The 16,476-nt window shown below is 39.7% G+C and overlaps 1 protein-coding gene across 1 annotated transcript in view; it reads right to left on the reverse strand.

Annotated features, from left to right (window-relative positions):
* LOC149198681 (dihydrolipoyllysine-residue acetyltransferase component 1 of pyruvate dehydrogenase complex, mitochondrial-like) overlaps positions 1 to 16,476 on the reverse strand; it is a 286,422-nt gene that overhangs the window by 242,436 nt on the left and 27,510 nt on the right. The window contains exon 2 of the mRNA XM_089402112.1: positions 14,633 to 14,689. Within this exon, the coding sequence (XP_089258238.1) occupies positions 14,633 to 14,689 (57 nt within the window). The remainder of the gene's footprint in view (positions 1 to 14,632; positions 14,690 to 16,476) is intronic.

A 16,476-nucleotide genomic window follows, 5' to 3' on the forward strand; every position in this document is an offset into this window, starting at 1 on the left:
TAAATGCTCCCGTCTTCTCGACAAACCCCTCGTTAAATAGATTATCCCAAGAGTTAGCTGCCAGCGTATCTGCGTAACTTTCCCTGTTGTCTTTGAAGGCCTCACATTCTAAAATAAAATGTTTTTCTGTTTCCACTTTTCCGGAAGAACAAAAAATGCATACCATTTCCTCCCACACTTCCTTTGGCCTTTTCCAGCGCCCTGTTTCACAACGGAGTTGATGAGAATTAGTCCTTAACTGAGCAATAAGAATTTTGGCTTTCCAAGAGATATTGGCCTCTATGTATGCTTTTGGTTGATGATTATGAGTGGGATTAAACACTTCAATATAGTAATTTTTCTTTCTTCCTAGCTCCTTCTCCCAAGTACGTTTGTGGAACTTTTCCATAACAAAAGCTTTTATCTCTTTGCTGTTTATGGGGCACGCGTTCAAGCAAATATCCCATTTACTAAACCATTTGTTATTTTGTTGCATCCAAGTTTTTTTGCTCTTGCACAATCTATCATTAAAGACAACCTTAGGAGATGAAATGAAACAACTTTAGTCTTTCACAAAGCATCATATTCATAATTCACAATCATTACCAATGAGTTATAATTGCCAAGGCCCAACTTCAAACTTCAAATTTTCATTGTCACAGTGATATAATGTTTACAAAAAATATCATAATGTCATAATGATATGAAAGAGTCAAGAGTCAAGAGTCAAGGACTCAAAACTCAACAGTTATGAAAACTAAAGTCTAATAGAAACTAAAAAAGACAAGTAAACTGTAAATCTACAAGTGGCCCTTGCCACGAGAGTCTCCAAGAGTATAAGCACGTCGTGGTGGTCTTCTAGGAGTCTCCCGCACAGACCGACGACCAGAACTAGAGCCTCCACGCGAGGGTGTCGATGGAGGTGGCGACAGCAATGGAACAAGACTCGGGCCCCGAGAACTGCTACTGGATGGTGGAGGTGGAGGTGGCATGGCTGCTGCAGCTGCTTCATTTTCATCCCGTACAAGCTCCTCTTCTAGTTCTTCCATATGTACAATGCCATCCTCCAAATTGTCGTCCTCAGGGTGATTGTCCCAAATTTTATATGTGGGATCTTCATTAGCCCGATCACAGTAATGGCTCAACAACCTCAAGTTGTAGTGCACATAAACCAAGCTTTCTGCTCGGTTTTCGTTGAGCCTGTTTCTTTTCACATTATGTATATAACTGTAGGTGCTCCAACACCTCTCTGCAGAAGAAGAATTTACAACCTGTGAAAGAACTTTTTTTGCCAATTTTGGCAAAAGTTCGTGGCCACCATATGTTTCCCACCATGTGAGAGAATCAAATTTATCTTTGTCGTCCATTGCATGGAAGTTACCATACAAACCACTGCCACTGAAGTATCTGCCTATTTCAAGGCGCACAGCTGCACATTCCTCCCTGTCAGGCACCAACTTTTCTAATGCTTCCAGATATCCTCTAGTTACCTCTTGATCTAAATGGGGTTTGGTCCTAACACCACACCCTGCTGCAGGTTTGCCCAACCAAGATTCTGAGTAGTATTTTGGCGTAAGGATATACGCCAAGCAATGTAGTGGAAGGTTAAGCCTATTCCACCGTTCACACACACAATCATGAATCAGTTTGTACAAGTTGGGATCTTTATTATGAACAATGTCTTTTATTTCCCCCAACATGGTATCCATTTGCTCATACACCTCGCCAATCACTGGTTTGTCTGTATCTGCAAACCGAATCATGTTATAAATTAGCTTGGTGAAATCCAATACCTGTCTCACAGTTGTCCAAAACTGCCCATCAAGAGCGGCCTCCTCCACCGTTTCAAAACCTGCCATGTCAGCTACATTTGTAGCCCTTTCCTTTAACACCTGCCAATGTGGACTTGATACCATGCTAGCTAATGCCTCTCTTACCTTCAAAAGGCGCCTGAAGGTGAGGTAATAGCTACCAAATCTAGTCCTCGCAATCTTCAGCAACTCCAATCTCGAGTGACTGCGGAAAAGGCCATGGGTATTGCTATGATTTGTAATAAATTTTATCATTTTTTTTCCTTTCTTGTACAAATCACCAATCCATTGGTATTGTTCATTTTTGTTTTTGACAATATCATGCAACAGAAGGTTCAATGTGTGAACCAAACATCCAGACCAAAATATGTTCGGGTATTTATCCTCAATAATTGCTCCCGCTGCCTTACAATTAGGAGCATTATCAGTGATGACTTGGATGACATTGTATGGGCCAATACGCTCAATTGTTTCAAGCAATGCTTCTGCAATGTTGATAGCGGTCTTGAACTTGTCTGAGTAATCATGTGCAGCTAGAAAGATGGGACCACTTCGGGACACAGCAAGAACACTTATCGATGGCTTGCCTTTTACATTTTTCCATCCATCAGATACAATGGACACCCCATTGTCAGTCCAAGAACTTGTCATTTTATTCAAAGAATGTGATATTTTTGCTTTTTCATGATCAAGGCCAACAGTTCTTGCCTTGTCATACCCAGGGCTCTTGTATCCTTTAGGGGCATCATTTATGGCAGAAACCATTTCGTGCCAATAAGGTGAGCGTAGAACATTGAATGGTATCCCACATGCATAGAGGAACCTGTAAACTTTTGAATCCACATCATTCCTACACCCCTCATCAAGGAAATCTGATATGGTTCTACGCCTTAAAGATGATGACCCTGTGCCTCCATGTCCATATCCACTGCCTTGGGAGGATGCTGAAGGAGTTCTTTGTGATGGTGAGATTGGTTCAAAGAAACCCCTTGATCTTTTTGTTCTGTATTGGGCGTCCTCCTCTTCCTTTATGTATTTGGCTCTATCTGCTGTTGACACCGCTGCACAAGTTTTGATTCCTATTTGTTTCTCTCCATCCCATGGCCTTTTCTCGCAGAGGTGTCTTCTAGCACGGGTGTATGAGCCTGTGTAATCAGTGTTGCAATGGGGGCAATGAAATTTAGTGGTTCCACCCCCTCTCCCTGTTTCAGCCCTGTGAACATATTTCCACAATGGAGTTTGGTCTTGTTTAGTTTTTTGAGGGTCATGTTCACCCTCCTCCACCTCCTCCTCACTGGGGTTTTCACCCATTTGACTTCCTCCGGCTTCTTCATCCACCTCTTCAGTTTCAGGCCCCCTCCGTTTCCTACTCTCCACCACCATAATAACCATAAAAGGGACCAGGAAGAGGAAAATGCCAATAAATATCCCCAGGTCCATGGTGTTTGATGTTTGTAGGGTTTGAGTCTTGAATCTGCAAATTAATTTAGTTTATTGGGATTAATTCATTTAATTTAAATACATGATCTTTAAACTCAAACAGGTAAATTAAACTAACCAAATTAACTACCTAACCAGCTAAACTAACTAAATGATTAAGTTACTTACCTCTGCAGGCTTGCTCCTCGCTCCTTGGCACTTGCTCTTCGCTCCTCAGCTCTGGCTCCTTGCTCCTCAGCTCTTGCTCCTTGCTCCTTTGCTCTTGCTCCAGCTCTCAATCTCTTGCTCAATGAAGTTGAAATGAAATTTTTTTGGCCCATTGGGCTTATAAAATAAATAAAAAATTCTAAAATTTTTAGAAATTTCGGGTCCGGCGAATTTTTTTTTCCGCCGAACCGCCCCCGGGCCCGGCTCCGGGAGCGCGGGAGCGATCGCTCCCTCACAGACCAGGGAGCGCAAATTTTTTTACGGGAGCGCGCTCCCGAAAATTGCTCCCGTCCGGGAGCGATTTTGGGAGCGCGCTTTGGGAGCAGGTTCGAAGGGGGGGGGGGGGGGGGCGCTCCCCCGCAACACTAGGCAAAAGAATGAATAAACTCACTTGAAGCAGATGATGTTACATTTACGAACATTGTAAATTTATACCACTCCACTTGGGTTAAGGAACTTGCTCCAAGGAGAAGAGTAGGCTGACCCTACTCAAAAATATAATTCCAACTAGCTTAACCAAGTCTCCTTTAGGCTGCAGTTAACTCTGTTTAACCTCAGACACTTCTGTGTTGTCGTTGGCCTGCTTGCTGAGGCAACAGCTTGATCAGCCAACCCTCGACTAGGGCTCAACCTCCTCTTTCAAAAATTCAAACTACTCCCAGCCAAAACACCAACATCCTGCTCCTAAGGCCTGTCCCTTCAATCTTTCTCCTGCGGTCTGGCTTCCTTTGGCAGCCTGCAGCTAGGTCACTTCTAGTCTCTCCAACACACAAGAATAATTATCCTTCATGTTCCTTGTTCTCAAGCCTCTCCATTGGTTCCTTATTTATACTTGTCCTTAGGTGCCTTAAGAAGCTCCCTTGTCCTTCGAGAAACCTCCAATCTCAACTGCAACATTAAATTACAATAATAAATGTTCTCCTTGGGTTCAAAGCCCACTCAATTTGGGTCCAAAACCCCAAAGTTGGGTGCAAATCCCACACACTCATACTTTCTGCGTGTTTCTCTCTCACAAGCTTAGCACCAAGGGCATGTGAGAGTACCTCCCAATGCTACCCAATTTCAACACTCCCTCTTAACGAGGGAGGTACATCCATTCCTTGGAAGTCTCTCTGTTTCCCACACTAGAACAATGTTGAAGAAAGTGTAACTAGGTTCGGTATTTACAAATCTAATTTTGATCTTTGCACTTCTCAAGAAAAAAAAATATTATTATTGAATTATAAGAATGAGTTTCTTGCTCATTTCATAGGTCTAGGAAAGTCAAAGAGTCAAAGAGCTCTTCTTGAGCATATTTGTAATGTATATAAGTCTACCTAGTGACTAGATTAGCCCTCCAAGAGCAGCACAATCCTCATGAAGAAGACAGCAAGCAAAACGATAAGGAGTACAGTCATGTCGGCCTCAAAAATATATATATAACTATCATGTTGGCTCAATAAACAGACACAACATTTCACACTGTATGTTGACTCATTTATGGAGACGTGACCACTATAAATACCCCGCTGGGGTCACCACAGAAAACACAGAGCTTGGATTTGTCTCTGCAACTTCGGATGGGTACAGGAGGTGCAGGAAGACAGTTTCGGATAACATTTTCGGAGGTCTGTCCACAAGTTCAGCAAACTCGGATGGGTACAGTAGACACCTTTGCAATTCTCGTGGACAATTACAGTGAGAAAGATGATAGTCTTCTCCTCCTCGGTGGTGCACATCTCAGTGAAGGAAACACAGTCATTGTTTTCGGTGGTGAAGAAGATCTCAGGTATCCTACAGTAGCACAAACAGGCTCAGCCTAAGTCACCTAACACAGGGATTCGGGACACGTAGGATTCGAGATTCGTGGTGTCGGATTCGGACACGCTGACCCCCCGGAACAGGACACGTTAGGACACGTTATATACTATTTTATTTAAAAAAAAATATATGTATATATATATATATATATATATATATTTAAAAAATATACATATATATTAAAAATTAGATATTATCATATTTCTTACACAAATTTTAATTAATGATACAAATTTATTGATTTCAAACATAGATCTTCATCTATAGCTATTAGCATGCATAGCACATACAAAATTCAAATAAATGTCAGTGGTACTGGTCACATAAATGATAAATCTATTAAAAATTTAAATCATGATTCATAATTCATAACTGAAAGACAACTTACAACTACAATATAGTAAGATAAACACACTGACAACTGTAGTTTTCTCATTAAGTCATCAAATCAAAATGTGTTACATAGGTAGTGTTGGTGCAATGCCAATGGCAAATAGAAATAGAAAATATAAAACAACTACAGGTATACAAGCCTCAAGGCATCAATCAGCATCAAAATCAGCATCACTGTCCCCATCATCATGGTCCCCACTGCTCTCCTCTACATCCTCCTACTCCGTTGTATCCATAGTCGCCTCTGCATCTGCTGGTATGGAGGTTGACCCCTCTAAGTCATCAAATCTAACAGGCTCTAGCACTGGATCATTGAGATCCATGTTGGCCAATGCCAACTCAACAGTGGTGTCCAGACCCATATCATCAGGAACAGTGTTACTTGGGAGCGAGAGCAAAAGCGGGGAGCGGGAGCGAAAACGGGAGCAGGAGCGACATATTCAGAAGCTCTTGGTTTGGTGCTCTTGATTAAATACGAGTTCCATACCCTAATACATGACAAAATTCAATGGAAACATTGCAATCCCCCAATCCTAAAATCCTGAAAAACTGATAAGTCTGCTGGATTTTGAATGAAATCTAAAATTCTACTTTCTCCATATGAAATCCAATGAGGCCGGAACCACTCTCAAACATCCTGAGTCATTTCATGGTAATGTTAAAAATTCAAGTAAAAGGATGAAAATGAAGATTAAGGAGAATGTCACTTTTACTTTAAGAATTTAACATTACCATGAATAGCATATCAATACTAGGGCCTAGACTTGATCATGAAGCTGCCAAAATGCTTTACTCCTTGCTCCAACAGCACAAATCACTTGCCAAATGACAATTTTAATGAGCAAACACGCCCTTTTCATTCCCGCGCTGAGCTTAGCGAGTCCTGGAAACCGGACACGTGTCCTAAAATTGCGACACGCTTTTGAAAATCGCGACACGCCCTCGGACACAACGTGTCCTGTGATTTGGACACGAATCCGGACCGAATCGTGTCGGATTTGCCGGATTCGGGATTCGCAGGGGGTTTAGGACGAATCCAGTGACTTAGGGACTCTCAGCATAATTGAAGGTAAAGATCTTGATGCAAGGAACTCTCAGTAATGCACTCTTAGCATTGTTTTCTAGACACAGTCACAATCTCGGCATGATTGTGACCTCACAGTTATACATTTTTGGCATTCTAGACACAGTCAAGATCTCAGTGAAGTAGCAGTCATGGTCTTGTTCTTTAATGAAGACAAGGTCATGATCAAGATCTCAGTGCAGTTCACATTCAAGTAGAAAGACCTCATTGACATGGTGATGAAGCAAGCAATGGTGCAACTAGAAGGACCTTTGTGGTACTATGATGATGATCTAGATGACGCAGTAATGATGATGATGATGTCAACAGTAAGAAGAGGATTGGTGTCTTGGTCTTGGAGTGGCCTAGTAGGTCAAGGGTCATGGTCTTGGTATTCGTCAAGTAGAATCTCTATAAGAAGAATTTTGTGTGGGTTTTCCTCTCCAAGAGGGAGAGGTTTTGGCCCTGGCAAAAAGCCAACATTTGGTGTTCTTGTCTCTTGTATTTTGGTAACTGTTTGATGAAGTAAGAAATACACACACTAATGATATCAAGATAAGATTGTGCTAATAAGCAAAAAGTTAAAATACCTCATAAATAGTTATCATGCTAAGAAGAATCACATTAACTACATTTTCCCTAGATTCTTCAACAAACAAAACCCTCTACCATGGTTGCTTTCCAACATTCATCATAGGCTTCATCTTTCATCATAGAAGCAAACCCTGTTGCAATAACAGAGCACTTCTTGGAAGTTTCCTTAGTACTAGAAGCCTCCTGCTTCTTTTCCTAGTAGGCCTTTAAGCCAATCCATGGCTCCTTCTCATCAGTTATGGAAGACTCCTTTCTTTTCTCTGACAATGCACTCTTTTGGGGTTCTTGACTCTCCCTTTAAATCGGCAAACTCTCTCTCGAAGTTTACTCTCTCTAAGTCTCTAAAACATTCTTCTTTCCTTGGTTAATAGGCTTTCCCTTTAGCCTGTACAAACCATTCCTCTTTGACTCCAAGAACCACTCCTAGGATAGAGTTAGATCCATTGAGCTTGAGGATCACCTTTCCATTCCAAAATATAACATCAAACCCATTTGCCTCAATTGTTGAGTTTGAAAGCAAACTGCATCTAAGCTTTGGTACTGAAAGTACATCTTGGACTCGCAGCAACCCACCCGACTCCATCTTGAATGGTATAATCTCAGTTCCTTTGACTATATGTTGACTCTTATCACCAATCTTCACATGTAACTCAGAGTCCCACTCGAGTAGGCTTTCAAATACATCTCGCATTCATGTCATATGCTTCGATGCCGCACTATCTAGCAACCAAGCACCCTCACAAATGGTGCTCCTGAAGAAATGAGTGATAAGAGAAAACTCTTAGTCGACTCTAGCTGGAGCAGCCATCGCCATCTCAGGCTTATTTTTCCCTCCCTTCTTCTTGTGCGGACACTTGCTTGCATAATGACTGAACTCTTCACATGCAAAGCAGTACACTTTTCTTAAGTCCTTCTTAATGATGAACTTCTATTTTCCCTTTTTCAGCTTACTAGCGAGGACAATGTTTTATACATCAGGACTCCTTTGCTAAAAATCTTCGTCCCAAAGTTCCTCCTTGATGAAATTATCCCATAACTTGTTCCAATTTGGAAGATTCTCTCGTGATACTACTCTTTTGATGAATGGCTTCCATTGCTCTAAGAAGCCCTTCAATGCAATCCTCACCAACTATAATTCTTCCACATTATCTCTTATAGCTACAAGCTCATCACGAACTTGTGAAATCCTTGTGAGATACAAAGTCACATCCCCTGAACTTATCATCTTGATGTCCCTAATCTTCTCTCTTAATACCATCATCTGGTTCTCGTTCTTGTTCTGAAACAGTGCTTTCAGAGCTTCCCACATATGCCATGCAATGTATTTTCTGGTAAGGTGAGGTATCATGCAATCCTTGACTCCATCAAGAATGATCAACTTGGCCTTTGCATCAGCTAGGTTATAGAAAGCGCAAGTTGTTGCATCAGTGGGTGTCATGATCTACGTGTTAGCATAATCCCATAGATCATTCACCAACAACATTAGCTTGATTATTTCCTTCCACGAACTATAATTGGATATGCCTTCCAACCAATCCTCAAATCTCAAGCCAAAATTCATCTTGTCCATTGAATTCTTATCAAGAGACTAATTGTCAATCCTTCAACAATAAGGAAACTCAGCTCCCTCTTAGAGCTACCACTTATGCACCATTCTAACCCAACTACTCTTCAAAGTAGCTCTGACACCATGTTAGAAATCCACGCACCCTAGGTTTGGTCTATGCTTTAACTACAATCGAATATATCAACAATCAAATCAATCCACGAGACAAAATTTAATGCCCAAAACTGATTTCTTATTATTCCATTAACAAGAAAATCCACAAGGCTCTCGTACCAGGGATAGTGGCCCTTTACAATCCCTGTACAATGCCAAATACAATACAAAATACTTGGGTTGAGGTTGAGCCCTTTCAGCTCTCATCTACCTTACTAGGGCACTTCTTTCCCTTTCAACTATTGTTGTATCCTTTCAATTCTTCAACACTTTGTTGTTGTAGCTCCTTAAACAACAGAAAATCCTTGTTGTGGTGCTCCAATCAACACGGACTTTACCAATTATCCAAAACTTCTTGTTGTAGCTCCTTAGATCCTTGGATACCCTACAGCAAACTCTCGATCAACTCAACAACACCTCGGCTTCCTTGTCTAGCCTATGGCTTGCCCTAACAAGCCTTCTTTTAGCCTTCGTTGCCACACAGCTTCACTTAAAGGCCTATACCCTGATTTCTCTTATTGTGGATTGCCCTAACACACTTGGCCCTCCTACACAGAACTTCACAAGGCCTTCGGCCTTCCAGCTCCACTTTGACCCCCATTCAGTTGTCATTTCTCAACTGCGGCCAGCTTAACCAAGTCTCCTTTAGGTTGTGATTAACTTCATTTAACCTCAAACACTTCTATGTTGTCCTCGACCTGCTTGCTGAGGCAGCAACATGAATAGATAGCCTTCAAATAGGGCTCTACCTCCTATATCAGAGTACAACTAGCCAAAACACCAACAGCGTCCTAAGGCCAATGTGTCAGCAACTCTATCCTTGGTGAAAGACTAAATCATATATATGATTATGTGGCCTTTTAAGATGCTTATTTAGATGATGCAGATCTGATTTAGACTCTTTCTCTCAAATACCAAAATGTCGAATAGGCATAACCATACAACATTGATTGGATTCCTCTAGAGCAGCTACAATCTATCACAAGCGCTTGAATTAGGTCTATTTTGCTTTGGAGTAATACACTAATTTTAAAGAAACTTTGTTTTGTTGTTGTAAGCAACCCGTGCTTGTAACTAGTAGTCGTCCACAACTAATCACCTTCAACATGCTTTTCATGATAGGTGTGAGGTAGGTGATAACAAGTTGAATGGAAGCATTTTATTCAAAGAAAAAGAATGTCATTCTAAGCCAGTCCATGGCTACTTTCTAACATTCATCATAGGCTTCATCTTTCATCACAAAAGCAAACCCTATTGCAAACAAACCCTTCTTGGAAGTTTCCTTAGTACTAGAAGCCTCCTGCGCCTTTTCCAGTTATGCCTTTAAGCCAGTCCATGGCTCCTTCTCATTAGTTATGGAAGTCTCCTTTCTTTTCTCTGACAATGCACTCTTCTGGGGTTCTTGACTCTCCCTTTAAATCGGTGAATTCCCTCTTGAAGTTGACCCTCTCCGTCTCTAAAAAATTCTTCTTTCCTTGGTTAATAGGCCTTCCCTTTAGCCTGTACAAACCATAAATGCTTTCAAATTGCAAATGAATTGTTAAATTCAAAATATCTGGTGAAATTGTAAACTTAGAGCATTAGAATTGGTATAGATTGTTAACTTAAGTTCTCTGGTTAAATTCCAAAGTTAGGGTATTACACATGAGACCACTTTTGTTGCCCCACGATGAATTTTGGGGTCCACAGAGGGATATTGACAAAACTCTAAGGACCAACCTTCAGAGGGTGATTTTAGAGGACTTCTACACCAAGTTTGGCACCTAGAAGCACCAACACAAGCCCCTACGATGGCTAATGCATGGATAACGTAAGCAATTATTGCCCTACGGCTCACACGTGTTGGAAAATTATTACGTTTTTGCTTAAGCTAGTAGGCTAGTTTGTGACGTGACTCATTATTGTGACATAATTTATTGTTTTAGGGCTTTTAGGCTAAAAAGGACATTAGTCCTCCTCATATAAATAGAGAGGAATCATTTGTTTATCATCATCACTTGGATTTGATATTTTGGCCTCTCTTAGTAGGATTTTGACCTCTTTCTCTTGTGGAGGAATTCAAATCTATGAATGCATTTTGATATTTGGAGCTATTTGCTTTCTTTGGACCTATTATCTTTGGATCAATGGATGGAATTTCAAGCATGCATGTTATCTTGTAAGGGAATATTTTGTTAGATAAATCCTTTCTTTATGTCTACTGTATAGAATACATTGAATCTAGGGTTTTCTATTGTGCCCTAACTTATTGAAAATCTATTGGATAGAATCTAGATATCATTATTGCATGCATTACTCATGAATAACATGTGAATGATAATCTGAGTGGTGAACTTTGATTAGCTCTCCCATTAAACTTCTTGATCCATTGCATAGGTAATGCAAGGGTTTTTTATGTTAGGGCATCAATTATCCTTCCTCCTTAGCAACTTTTAGCCATCTAATCAACTCATAGACTCCATCCTCCCAAGGAGCTAGGCACTGGCCCTCCTTTGTTGGTGATCCAATCACTTTTCATTCATAAGTTTTCTCTTTGCTTCTCTTGACCTAATTCAGCCCCTTTAAGGCCAAGTGGCCAAACTAGGGCTTGGTGTGAATTTCTAGGTAAGAGGAATTTTCAATGTTGAAAAGTCTAAATATCAAGAGGATAGTGATTGACACAAAATCACCCCTTTTGGTAGGAATTCACTTCAATTTCGTCCATAAATTTCTTTACCCTAGTTGTTTGCCCAGAGATAAACACCAGTTTAGTTTTAGCTTCAACTTGGGGATTTTTTGAGGGTTTCATGTTGTTAAGGAAATCTATAGGGCAATAGTTAGGATGTTTTCTCTTTTCTTGATAACTGCTTGTGATGTCTTTTTACTTTTTCTTACTTGTTAGCTTCTTCAGTTTTTATTATGTTTGTATATCATCAAACAGCTAGCAAAACAAGAAGAACAATAGTGCACAACTATGTTGCACGAAACTTCTAGGAACCTGGCGTTTTGGGCTGTACCCTACCTGAAACTCCAAAACTCGACCGAAACTCGACCATCATGTAATCATCTATAAGAGTTAATATAGACTTGGTTTTCCTTCTAAATTGTCACTTATGGGTCTTATTCCCTTTCTACTTGCACGATAATGTGTTATTCAATTATTTATAACTTTATATATATACATATATATATATATATGACGTTTCAATTGGTGTTTCGGCTGACGTTTCCATTTTTTGGGAGGTGACATTTCTAAACGTACCCGTTTCAGAAACTCCGAAACGTTTCGACGTTTCGTGCAACTTAGGTGCACAAGAACACAGAATGTAGGTTGCAAGCCAGGGCCAAAACCTCTCTACTTGAGAGGAAAACCCTCGAATCTCTTCTAGCAGCACAACTTCGACCCCCAACTTCAAAATTTCAGCCTCTACTACAGGTATGAAATTTTCAGCCCTCCCAGCAGTAGTTGTTGCCACACGTGTGAGCTTATTCTAGCCTCCCAAGGCTTCTTTAGATCTCCGCTTGGCTTTCTCCTCCTTTTGGTTCTTGAGGATGACCTTTGTTGACCTCCTTTCTCTTCTTTCTTCAAGATCAAACCTGGAAAAGAAAAACCCTAGTCTAGCAGTAGAAACCCTAGCCTTCCTTCGCACATGTGAGAGAGAAATAGCCTAGAAACACTCCTTCATCCTTCTCTTTCTCCGCTGCCTTCTTTGTCTTTCTTCTTCACTTGAATGAGTGAGTGATGAATGTCTTCCAAGGAGGTCGAGTTCCCTCCTTTATATAGGTTTCTGAAGGTGGATGTGGCTCCTCAAAATAGGTCGACTTCCAAGCTACTACGCCAACTTGGTCTTGAAGGGTATTTTGACACTTTTAATGACAAAAATAATTTTATTTACAAGTTATAATGTGCCCGATGGGGTCTTCAACTTATGACAATGACTCTTTTGACTTCTTGACCTAGGACAAACCCTAGAAGCACTCAATTGGTGCTTGACCTCTAAAATAAAAGACCTTGAGCATGAAACCCATACTCCAAAAATAATAATAATAATTTTCTTTTATTTTACAATATACAATAATCAAAAGTACATTTCATATTTATGAAGACTGAACCTAGTTACATATTTTTCAACACATGTGCCTTTACTTTGTTGGAATACATTGTTGGAAACCCTTTCTCTTCACCTTTACCTTTGGCCATCCCAACTATCAACTCATTAATCAAGCCATAGGTATTGTGTTGCATAAAATTGGCCTATCTAAGAAAACCAAATTGCCCTGAGTCTTTGATTGGAGCCTTGTACTTAAGTTGTGCCTTTCCCTTAGAAGCCCTTAGTTCACCTCATAGCTCAAGCCTAGAATGCCTTGTACTTAAGTTGTGTCTTTCCCTTAGAAGCCCTTAGGTCACCTCATACCTCAAGCCTCGAATACCTATTTGGTGACCATACACATATTGAGACTCCTTCCATTGGTGAAAGTCCATAACAAGCAGGGGATTTTGGACTATTGTTGTGATAGTTGGCCACTACACCATCGTTATCTAATGGTCTAGCAATAGCATTGTAGGGTACCCCTATCCAAGGCCTGCAAGATTTTGTGGCAACAAGCCCAATGCCAAGTGTGTGGTAACAATGTGGTGATGTACTTTATTCCTTTACAAAGTATGTCATGAGTTAAGTGATGAGGTCATTATGAGGATGGAATTGACAATTTCTATTTAGTAACCCCTTCATCTCAGCAAGTTCTACTTAGATTGGCAAATGGTTGCATGCCCCCAATATCATATACCTCAACCTCTATGTGTATCGATAGGCCCCAATCTTGAATTGAGTTATTGTCACAAGTGAAGATGCCCTCATCGATATACTATTCAACATACTTCCATCTCTATTGATTACGTGTACATGTGTGTATATACACTATGAAATGAATAAGAGATCCATAACAATGCATAGATTTGTATCACCAGTGTTGTGATTGTTGTTCCTTCCTCCTATTTATTTAAATCATGTACACACAGTTTCTTGATAAAATTGTCTTATTATCACTTCTAAACTCATTACATCAACTGGATTCACTCTCAATGTTTGGTGCCAATACCAGCTTCGGAAGACAACTAAAAGAGACTCACAGTTTGGTTGGTCATAGCAATCAACAGCTCAAAATTGGCAGGTAAGAGTTGGGCAAAGGTAGGTGGAGTGTTAGGTGAGATTTACAAATATAAAATAGAAAAATACAAATATAGTACATATTTGACTAAGTCAATTATGAACAAGTCTCATCAAAAAAACACATATTCCTAATGATGAATATTTTGCCGACGTATTAACACAAACTACATACATCCATGGTCATTATATCTCAATATTCCCTAGGATTGGCAACAAGAGTATTGTGGTCAGAACCCACTGACTGAATCTAACAAGAAGATTAGGGCTGCTACATCTCTTTTACAACAATAGAAATGTTCTTGTATTCAACGCATGAACCTCAGCTACAGCTTGCATATGTTCACAAAGGCCAATTAGAATGACCCCATTCAAAGTACACTATTTTTAGTCACAACAAATACTGCATGCATTAAATTTGCAGACGACAGCTAAAATCCAAATCCATATAAAAACGCAAAAACAAAGGGATAGGTACCTTGCACATATTCCATGTTGGCCATGGGCCAAAACTGGCTTCTGATTATCAAGAGAACTGCATGAAAAACATGAGGTCAATTATTGGAACAACAAAATGATTAAGAGCACTTGAAAACATCCACATATGATTTCAGAAAGCTTAATATCCATAATTGGTGTCCTTGATGAATATGCTACTCTTATTTAAAACATTGTGATTAATTAACTTATAAATATACAAAACAAAATAATTATATAATTTCACATATTTGATCCAACTTAGTGTTAACAAGTCTGAATTGAATGTTGTGAACATTCCTTAAAAAATACATTTTAAGATATACTCGCGAATGGGAGTTGTGCCAACCACACAAGGGATGTAAATAACAATTGAATTGGAAAACACTAAAGAAAGAATTTGGCCAAGGTCCTTGTGACAAAAAAGGATTCTAGACAGAGGACAACAAAACTTCCCTAATCAAAAAGACGTATGAGATGCTATCTGAAATTTAAGATAAAACCATGTTAGCACTCCCTGAGTTTCTTCTTCCTCTATTTAAAATTCTACACTATCAAAGTGTCTTTAGCTTTATTTCAGCACATTATTACCAATTATATTGACTAAACACGAAAAATCAGCATTTAAGTTTAAACAAATCTTATTGGAACTGCAACAGGCCAAAATCACTAAAATCTTGAACCAGACTGAAACTTGGAAAAAATTGAGGAAAATACAAACAGCAATGAAAAATACATAAAATGTTGAAATTTTAATTGAAATATAAGAATGTGTGTGTGTACATTGATTTTAATCCAAACTAGTGGACACCAAATATGCAATGTTTGCTCATATATATATGATGTAAGGATGAATATAGAAAAATGGCATAGACTGTGATACATATCTGAACCAAAATACATAAACACTAAATGGCCTCTAAAGTCAAAGAAAAAGCATTCAACAATAAAGCAAACCATATCAATGCATTCATACATTCTTCAATGATAATAGTTGAGATCCAAATTACAATTTGAAAGACATTGTAAATGGTTTAAGAAAATTGAGAAACATATTTTATGGTTCTTAATGCACTTACCCTACATCCCTTATTAACTATTCCCCTAGAAGATTAATGGCGTGAGAACAAATGCACACCCATCTAAAAAGACTCAAATACGACAATGGTAAAGTACACATATCAAAGCTCTCGAATAGAAAATGAGGCACATATATAAACAAACAGTGAACTTTGACTCCTTACCAGTGTTGCAGGAAACGTCCCCCCCCAGATCTAAACCCTGATCTGCGATCCATATGGATGCGTCGTACGAAACGCATTTCGGACTGATAAACACGCTTCCTAGAAATTCCGGAAACATGTGACCGAAACACGTTTTGTTTTTTCCGAAACGCGCTTCGTACGATGCTTCAGCCATACAAAGCGCCGCGCTTCGGAGTACGAAGCGTACGGGTCGCATACAATTCCGTACACGCTTCCTCCATTTCCACCACGCGACCAGAAAAACACTGTTTTTTTAATTTTATTTTTTATTTTTTTGTATTTTGACTTGTTGGGGGTGGGTCCACCTTGGGTTAGGGTGAGGAATGAAGGGATTTAAGCCCCCATTCATCTCTCATTTTCTCACTTTGAGTTTATGAGAGCTGGAGAAGAGAAGAGAGGAGAGCTTGGAGGAGTGAAGGAGGAGGAGCTTGGAGTACTTCATCTACAATAGCTAAAGAGGTAAGTGCAAACCCCAACCTCCTTTATTTTTTTGACATTTTTTGTTGTATTTTTCTCCTCCGTCTCCTACTCTTTCCCATTGTTTCTACTTGCTCATTTAATTGCAGGTTATCCACCACCT

The sequence above is a fragment of the Pinus tabuliformis genome, chromosome 2_1, assembly GCF_031772625.1.
Source record: "Pinus tabuliformis cultivar Carrire ecotype Pingquan chromosome 2_1, CPIR1, whole genome shotgun sequence".
Lineage (NCBI taxonomy): Eukaryota > Viridiplantae > Streptophyta > Pinopsida > Pinales > Pinaceae > Pinus > Pinus tabuliformis.